The sequence below is a fragment of the Thunnus maccoyii genome, chromosome 14, assembly GCF_910596095.1.
Source record: "Thunnus maccoyii chromosome 14, fThuMac1.1, whole genome shotgun sequence".
NCBI classification, from domain to species: Eukaryota; Metazoa; Chordata; class Actinopteri; order Scombriformes; family Scombridae; genus Thunnus; species Thunnus maccoyii.
In genome coordinates, this window is record NC_056546.1 from 12,520,392 (window position 1) to 12,529,907 (window position 9,516).

The 9,516-nt window shown below is 44.1% G+C and overlaps 1 protein-coding gene across 2 annotated transcripts; it reads left to right on the forward strand.

Annotated features, from left to right (window-relative positions):
• Positions 1–109: 109 nt before the first annotated feature.
• Positions 110–8,437, forward strand: klf5a (Kruppel-like factor 5a). Of its 2 annotated transcripts, none has more exons than XM_042433788.1 (4): positions 110–367; positions 1,420–2,542; positions 4,166–4,225; positions 6,925–8,437. In XM_042433788.1, exons 1-4 carry the CDS (start codon positions 197–199, stop codon positions 7,101–7,103), a joined length of 1,533 nt encoding a protein of 510 aa, XP_042289722.1. In that variant the 5' UTR covers positions 110–196; the 3' UTR covers positions 7,104–8,437. The 2 variants fall into 2 exon arrangements, with proteins under 2 accessions (XP_042289722.1, XP_042289723.1); XM_042433789.1 differs by lacking the exon at positions 110–367 and adding an exon at positions 591–728.
• The last annotated feature ends 1,079 nt before the right edge of the window (positions 8,438–9,516 follow it).

A 9,516-nucleotide genomic window follows, 5' to 3' on the forward strand; every position in this document is an offset into this window, starting at 1 on the left:
GGAAGGAGATGTAGCAGACAGGCACGCATTAACAAGTCCTCCAGCACACGCACCACAACACCTCTTTCGGGCTCCGCTCTCTCTTCCCGGTACGCTTGTAGCATCCCTATCTTTTTCTTTTTTTTTTTTTTTTTTTTTTTTTTTTTTTTTGCGTAACAGGACGAGCGATCATCCGCGGCGCTGCATCGGAGCTTTCATGGCCGCGACTCTCACGATGAGCAGCGGCGGCGGCGGGCAGGAGGATCCCTTCTATCCGCTGCAGAAGGCGCCTCTGCCCGCTGGTTTCCCTCTGGAGGAGTCGGCGTTGTTCGGCTTGGACTGCAAGATCACAGAAACAGACAAGGCTGGACAAAATGACTACACACAGGTAACTCGATGAGATAATTAAACTGACTTTACACATTATAGTGATGGAAACAGCCTGTATTTCATAGAATGGGCGTGGCAGACTGGTTGTAGAGTCAGGCTGTTTTTTGTTTTTTTCTTGCTGGCCTCCCAAAATTTCAATCGGTCTAGCTGCGTGATGTTAAACCGGTTTGTTTTGCGCTATTTGCGGTAATAAGCGAGCAAGCTGCGACGTGAAGCCGAGCAGCTCCGCCTGCATTCACCGCATGTTTTCTGTGGAGCCAGTTGGTCAGCAGTTGTTGGTTCTCTCACCATCATACCACGCTGACAACAACTGACTCCAGGCTCGGGACAGAAAGGTCCCGGTAACTCTGTCCCCCCTAGTAAGTTTAGCAGGAAACTTGTGCAGGAGAGGAGAGAGGTCTTTATAACAGCTGGTAGGATCAGGAGCCTAGAAATAGCAGCCCATCCCCAGACTGCTGCTGCTGTTGCTGCTGCTGCTGCTGCTGCTGCGGACAGGGAGGCATGGGTGTTTCCCCATTCCCTTTCATGTTGCTGTTTCATCCTCTGCTGCAGGGCTTCAGCAACTTTTTATACCAGTTTGATCCGTCAGATTCACAGAAATTAGCACAATATGAAACGAGGAATTGTTTGACTTAACTGTCACCTGTGATGATGCCAGTTTGATCTGTGTATCCTCATAGGTGCGGATCTGAAAATGTCCTCATATCTTATACAGTGTGAGAGGTGTTAGCCTATATTATTATTATTATTATTATTACCACCAGAGCATTTCCTGCTCCTCAACTGTTGGCCTTACAGCTGGTAGGTTTCTGAGTTCAGCCTTGCAGGCAGAGAGGGAATGTGGCAGCCGCCTATTGATGACTACTTGATAAATGTTTTAGTGGTGACTGGCCCATCAAACCGTTGTCTTCTCAAAATAGTGCTCCAGAATAGTTTCATGAGAAGCACTTGCTGAAGTTGTAACTGGGTACGTCTCATTTAACCAAAGTTAACTTTAGGATAATAACATATTTCTTTTTTTTTCTGTGTGTTTTGTCTTTTTATGAACAGGCAAAGTGTGAGATGGACCGGTATCTCTCCCCTCAGCCTCTTCCCCTTCCACCTGCTGCGGACAGCCAACAGAAGTCCCACAGAGAGTCTGCGGTGGATCAGTTCTTCACTGACGACCACACCGGGGCTCCTTACACCCTCAACATGAATCTTTACCTCCCCGACGTCGCCTACCTGAGGATGGGCTTGTGTCAGCAGGCGCGGCCCCCTCAGCACCAGAACCACACAGGTCTCATCCAAGTCAAGACAGAACCTGCCGCACCATGTTTCTCCCCTAACCTCCAGCAGCACTGCCCCAACACTACACCCACGAGTAGCTGTGGCACCTCCGGGCATGCCTGTGGCGGTATTGCCATGGAAACCTCAACCATAAACATGACGTTAGCAGGGTTACCGGACTTCACCAGTGTTTTCAACCAGTCGGGAGGCGGTCGAGATTCATTGCCAGAAGTCTTTGTCAAACAGGAAATGTCATCACAGTTCGAGCAGCATGGTCTACACCACCATGACAACAGCGGCTCACTGTTTCAGCTCCTAAACTCCGGCTTGGACCATCACCATGGCAATGGTATGGACGCCCAGCATCAGCATCATCACCATCATCATCAGCAACAGCAGATACAGCACACTTCCACTTCCACAATCCACACACCCTTCCACGATTTGCCAGTAGACTCGTCTGCGTCTCAGCAAGATCAGACTGCTAAGCCTGTGTACTGTGGTCTGGGTGGTGGGGCGTACACACATCCTCACGCTCAGTCACACCCACACTTCCTCCCGCAGCCCTACCTGCCGCCCTCTCCGCCAAGCTCGCAGCCCGGTAGCCCTGACAGGCAGAAGGAGCTGCTCCAAACCATGTCTCCTCCTCCCTCGTACGCAGCCACCATCGCCTCCAAGCTAGCAGGCAGCACCCCTGGACTCGGCCCCGGCCCTGTATCAGGCAGCTTAGCCCTTCCCCACACTTCAGGTCCCACGCCGCTCCAAGGCCAAGCCACAGGCCTTCCCCAAGCCCCGGCAACAACCCCAGCCCCAACCCCATCTCAGACCACAGTGCCTGCCCGCTACAACCGGAGGAACAACCCAGACCTGGAGAAACGACGGATCCACCACTGTGATTATCCAGGTTAGGACACACACACACACACACACACACAAAAAGAAAAAACACATCTGTGCTGTATGCGCATGCTGACACTTGTCACTGTTGTGTGAGTGAGTGAGTGTGTTTATTTTTACCCTGAGCTGCGGTCAGGTGAATATCTGGTCACTCACAAAGGGTCAGCTTTAAGAAAACCATCTTTATTTTCAGACACCCGTGCATTTTTTTGAAATTATATGTTATGTTTTGAATGACTTTCCCAGGCCTATGAGTCATAATGTGTACTAGAGGCAGAGCAGAGAACAAGCCTTTCAATTAACTGTCTGGTTTGAAAGCTACCGTGCATTTATTATCACACCTCAAATGGCTTCGACACTTTCAGCCGTGAGCTCTCACAGATTGTTGTGGCTCTAAAGTCATCACTGGTATGATTGTGGAATGAACCTGTGTGTGTGTGTGTGTGTGTGTGGGAGGAGGGGCGTGGGGGAGGGTGTTAGACAGGCCTGTGTGTCAGTTTAAGCTTAAATAGTTATTAGATGCATGACTGTGAACTTCTGGGATGACTGGAAAAAAGAAAAACAGCTTGTTCTTGTGAAGTCATTTGACACTTTCCCACCCATATTTGCATACAGACACACTTGGCCTTGCAACATTTTCACATCAAGGACCCCTAAACTGACACAAATTAGACCACAGACCCCCAGATTCTTGCTTTTAGATGTTTCATTACAGAAAGAGTGTGGAACGCATGACCAAAATAGTCACATATTGTGTCGTTTTGTTACTTATGGATGGAATTATAGTGAAAATAAATGATTACCCTTTTCGCTGGGGACCCCCTGCAACCCCCTCAAGGACTCCTGGGGACCCCCACTTTGAGAACCACTGGATTAGAGCTATTATTTTTTTAAACTAGCACACACACATACACTGTAACTATACGATGTGCAGCTACTTGTGGGACACGTAATGTCAACTAGCCTGTGGCAGCGTGTAAAATAGGCTTAAGCGGAGCCTCCTGCAGCATGTTAGCACACGTCCAACTTCTTTAAAGTCAGATGAAGCAGATCCATCATATCCACGCAACGATGCATCTACACTTTTACCTAAGTGTGTATTAGTCACACATTGCTGCAGCTGCTCACTCAATCTTTGCAACTCATGAAATTCAGCTCCCCTTTTTTTTTTTTAAGTCATGACACATCTGAGGAATATCCCCGTAAATCATTCAAAGTCCTCGTGACCTTTTTGACATTGTAATCTAAATATCGGTACAACATCATTGCAAAAAAAGTTTTTGTTATTCTAAACTTAAAATGTGTCAGAAAGCAGTACTCTGTGCTATTATTGGTATGCGGTTAAATGAATTTTTTTGGAAATACTGCAAGTTTAACACCAAATATGACTGTTTTTAACACTCACATGCATTTTTTTTTGATAAGCTGAGTGTGCTGGACCAGTTTTTTGTGTTTCTTCAAAACCAACATTTACCATATCCCATTCCAAACAGCCTCTGTTCTTCATTAGTTCAAAATTTCTAGCATACCACGGCTCATTTTAGTGGGTAAAATGCATATCTTGCACATGTGAATTATTTGGATTTGGATGAAGCCCTCTGTTTGTGTTTATCTCCCTGTCTGTCGTCAGGCTGCAAGAAGGTCTACACCAAGTCATCTCATCTGAAAGCCCACCTCAGGACTCACACGGGTAAGACATTCCTCTAATTAATGCCCGCTTTTTTAACCCCTCGAAAAAAAAAAAAGAAAAAAAAAATGACGCCACTGCCCACACGACTCATATTTCGGTATCTGCGCTGGCACCATGTTGCTAGGCAGAGTGTTGTGTTCTTGGCATGTGTGTGTAAATGTATCCTACCCCATTCCCATCCTCTGCCCAATATACTATTCCATCAAAACAGGTGGAAGTGACACACTTCTGCCAGGGGATGACTCTCGGGCTATGTGGTCAGCGCTAGACGTGTGGTGCCATCTCACTCGGGACCCCGGTGCCTGTTCAGACATCGACGTTCAAATGCTTTCGAACGCTTTTTTCTGAGACTAGTTTGCCACTATAAACAAAAATCCGTCTGTGCGGATATAAAAATATCTCATTGTTCCTCGTATCTACACGTCATTCATCGCCGTGTGCACTTCACGGCCCATTTTTCTCTCTCTCTCTTTCCTTCTTTCTTTCTGTCTGTCTCTTTCTTTCACATTTACATTTGAACTATTAGTACTGGATGAGCAAAATCAACAAACAAGCGCTTAGGTGTTGGGCCCCACCTCGCTCCAGCTAACTAAACAAAGCTTCTGTTGATATCTACACATTCCTCACTCATCTGGATACACACACACGCACACACACACACACACACACACACACACACACACACACACACATACACACATACACACACAATCAAAACTCAGTTTGTGATCCAGAAACTGTTATGAACCAGTTATGAATCTGAACTGCTTGTTCAGAACAGCGTTGTGGGTGTGCGTGCCTCACATTTCGGTATTGGGAACATGACACGACAATTAGACATGGCGTCATTCATGCTGCAGGCTGATTGCAGTTATTACAGACCACAAGATGAAAACACGACACATTAAGAGCGATGTAGCAGCAGCTTCCATATCCTCTCCGCTTTTATCAGTCTCACTTAGTTATTTTCTCACGTTTTTTCTTTTTTTTTTTCATTCATCTCATCATCTCCCCCTCCGCTTTTGTGCCATCCTCCTTCCACCTAACCCCCCTCATCTCCCCCCACCACCCTTCTGCCTCTATTTCTATCTTTGTCTGTTACTCATTCTACTTCTCTTATTCAGCCGCTTGAATGCACACTTACGCGCTCACTCACTCACTCACTCACTCACACACACACACACACACACACACACACGTCTGCACATACCTGTCAGTAATCTGTATGAGATGATTCCTAATGCGTTTGGGTCCCCATGGGAGTTTCCACCCTAATCCCCATCAACATCCATTACCCTGATTGTTTGTGTGTGTGTGTGTGTGTGTGTGTGTGTGTGTGTGTGTGTGTGTGTGTGTGTGTGCACGGGTGCATGTGTTTGCGAGTGCATTGTGAGAACTGAACACTCCTCCCAGTTTTACTCTTTTTCTCTCAACCTCTTTTCATCGTCTTTCCTCATTGTGTTCATTTTCAGGTGTGTGTGTGTGTGTGTGTGTTAAGTTTGGTTACTTTGTGGTTGATTTTATAATAGGTTTACTGTTGTTTTTAGCGATGCTGCAGAGCTGGCTTTGCTTGTTTAAAGGGCAAGTTCTCCCAAATTACAAAAAAAACAAAACAAAACATGTTTTTCTTACTTACCTCCAGTAGTGTCTAGCATGCATGATAGTTTTGCTTTTATGTAAACAGAAGTGAACGGGATTATGTTTATGAAACTCAAAATATAAATAATAGATTTTTTTTTAAAGAATGAGAAGAAGGACAGAAACCATCTAACAGCACAGTTTCCACCAGAGATGCCTATTGTCTCTATTGTCACATGGGATCTATCTTGTGTGACACACATTTAAGGCAATCTTTAATCAACATAAACACAAGGTTATGTCACCTGATCTTAAAATGTAAATAACAACTGGACAAAAATGTAACATCCAACAAAACATGAATCAAGTTCCATCCTAATCGGCCGTATTTCTGAAGCATCCATTGTTACCAAACTAGAGCTGCAACGATTGAAAAAAAATGCTAATAAAGAACATTTTAATCAATGAATCAAGAAAATAATCAACAGGTTAAGAGATAATGAAGACAATCTTTAGTTTCAGCCCTATGAAGAAGATGAAGAGATGGCAGTATGCATTAGCCTTCTGTAAAGTCTTGTCTCTGGGATGTAATACACCGGGGGGCAAAATGAGGCCCTCGAGGACCAGGAAGGGAGCTGAAGGAGACGAGCCGCACTAGTTTTCACAGAGTGCTCGAGGCTCCAGCCGAAGATTCATAGAATGACAGAGTGACAGAGAAATGCACCACATTCATCATCAGAAAGAGGCAAAAGGCAGACAATACTCGCCGGTCGTTCATGGGAAACTGTGCAGAGTTAGCGTTTGAGAGCTTGATGAATGCCTGTGACAGCGCAGTGACTGTATGTGTTGTCAGACACCTGTGCTAGTCAGTAAAGCCTGTTTTCCCAGTTCCTCCACCCAACTGCATGAATCATTGTAACTCAGGGAATCAGCGTTTGTTTTGATGATAATCAGTGCCCTCATACTAAATCACATATTCACACATACCTACTCTGTGATAAAGAAAATAGGTGTCAAGTGGTCAAGCAAGAATTCCAGCTCAGTGTTACTGTTGGTTGCATTTTTCAGAGAGCGGTCGCACTCATTCAGACTTTCTCTTCTCTCTCTCTCCCCTCCTGCAGGTGAGAAGCCGTACAGGTGCACATGGGACAGCTGCGACTGGCGTTTCGCCCGCTCGGACGAGCTGACGCGTCACTACCGGAAGCACACGGGCGCCAAACCCTTCCAGTGCGCCGTCTGCTCACGCTCCTTTTCCCGATCCGACCACCTCGCCCTGCACATGAAGAGACACCAGAACTAGCAGCAGCCACACGGACGCAAACATACACACATGCACACACACACACACACACACTACAAACACACAAGCTATCTTGCTCAACTATCTCAACGACACACATAAAGCACTCACTCCATCTCCCGCAATGTTACGAGCCGCCCGATGCAGAGAGGCGGCTCCCACTGACACCACGGCTCCTCCCGGTGCTGCTATCACGTGCTCAGATGGTACAATAGCCTAACAAACGTGTTGCTCTTAAGCCAGAGTGGAACAATTTGGAGGTTGTAAAGTAGAAACATAAAGGCCAGATGAAGCTCCTGGTCCTTTAACCTCCAGATATACTCGGTATAGACTTGCTTTCTTTGAGAAAAAACAAAGAAGAAAAATAACAAAAAGAAAACGGTAGCTCCAAAAATGTGTTTCTAGTCCGTTTGGACTCTTTTGTGTGACTGGAATGAAAGCACTTACCACTCAAAACTTGTACATCTTTTTGTCTCTGTTCTAACAGAACTGGCTTCATTATTATTATTATTTTTTTTTATAAAGGAGAAGCTTTTGTTTGCAAAACTAGTCAAGCCAAATCTTTGTTTACTCCTTGGTTTGTTAGTTTGTTTATATAACTGGAATATCCAGATATGAGGTTTTTTTTTTTTTTTTTTTTTTACCAAATCCTTTGGTTTGCACTAGAATTGGTAATCTTGTCTGAGCCTCTTTGGCCCAATGCATCTTATTCACCACTGGAACGATTGTTATCACTACTGGACTGAATTTCTGTGAACACCACACAAATCATTGCTGTTCAGATATTAAAAATTGAAGGCATTTATACTCTGGAGAGAGGGGAGATAGTGCAGGAAAAAAAAAAGGGAGGGAAGGAAGGAGGGGTGGAGATAGAGAGATAGAAAGATTTTTGATTTTAGAGAGAGGAGGACGACTGAGAAACAGAGGTGGACGGTTGCTAAAGAGCAGCAATTAGGTGATTAATTATTCAGTTTGTCTTTCAGTGGATTTCCAACTAGAGAAACGTAAGCAGAAGCTTTAGACGTATGTTAGATTTAAAACAGAAATGACTGCATTTAATGCAGGTTAAGCGTCTTCAAACTACAATTTCTGTGCATCTGTCTCATCCAGTTTTCTTTCAAATTTTGAACCATGCATCATCTCCATCACCAACACCTTATTAAGTGCCTCCTTCTCTGGTTTATGTGACAGTCCTTTAAACACACATGGTGCTGTTTTTATGTTTGAATCTATTTAATCTCTTGATTCTTGTAAATGACAAGGTTACCCATCATCCATTGTAACAGCTCTGCTCAGGCCACTTCGCGGACATCCTGACATCATCTTTTTTTTTTTTAAATGAAACTGACAGTCCGTCTTTTTTTTTTTTTTTTTTTTTCCCAGGTCTCTGAGGGTTTTCACTCTCTTGACTCTGTACACAACTAACTCGCAACCGGGCTCTATCAGTCAATCGAACGTGGACAAAATGTTTTGTTGATACACGCCCGAAATGTCCATTTTGATCGTGTGATTCAGCCTGCACCTATAACTGTATTTGTTCATTCACTGCAGGTAGCATAAAGATAATATAGCACTGTAATGTATCATGGTAAATCTGACTATTTATTTGATTGTGTAGAAGTGTGGCGGGGGAGGGAGGGGGAGGGAGGGAGGGAGGGTCGTATCAGATCAGCCATCTTTCTCCCCAGCAAAAATGCCTTAATGTAAATATATGCACTGTAAATAACTTGATTTTTTTTTTTTCCTCTTTTGTTATTAGCTTTGTTTTGTAAACAAAAGGGCAAAAAGAGGAAAATGCCCTGCATCCAAAAAAAAAAAAAATATTTGAGCCTTTTTTTTTTTGTTTTCTTGTCAAAGATATTTTGATGTTTTATATTTTGTCCTTCCAACAACTTATTTTATAGATCCTTTTTTTTCTTCCGTGGTAAACGTTCCAAAGACAAAAGTTGTTTTTTCTTCAACTGAGTGAAGCCGATCCTAATAAAGTCAACTGACACTTTTACAGATGTTCTCTTGTACCGAAATTAATGGGCTGATTTCTTCCTTCTTCTACCTGCTACCAATGACTGAATTTCAGGGTGGCAGCCAGTTGTGTTTTTTTTGTCCATAAGATTTATATTAGCGCTACTTCTTGAAGCCAAGGGGTACAGATAGAGTGTTAAAACAAGCCTCGTCAAGGCTTGAATCAAACAAATGAGACATAACCGCACTTAATCTTTTCAAATCTAAACAGGGCTTTTTGTGAAAGTACTGATCCTCTGTGTCTGGGATTTTTCTGCGGTAGATCCGACGTACTTAAAAGCACAGTTTGAGGAATAAAAAGGAGATAAGGGGAGAAAAAAAGTGATGTAAGGGAGGAGAGGAGACCTGCAAGTAACCTGCAGCACCCTTGCTGATCAACAAACAATAGTCC

Excerpts from the sequence above, each read along its gene's own strand:
- klf5a (XM_042433788.1), top strand. The coding sequence starts at position 197 with ATGGCCGCGACTCTCACGATGAGCAGCGGCGGCGGCGGGCAGGAGGAT. Across the intron at positions 368-1,419 it reads GACAAAATGACTACACACAG|GCAAAGTGTGAGATGGACCG; the intron begins GTAACTCGATGA and ends TTTTATGAACAG. Across the intron at positions 4,226-6,924 it reads CCACCTCAGGACTCACACGG|GTGAGAAGCCGTACAGGTGC; the intron begins GTAAGACATTCC and ends CCCCTCCTGCAG.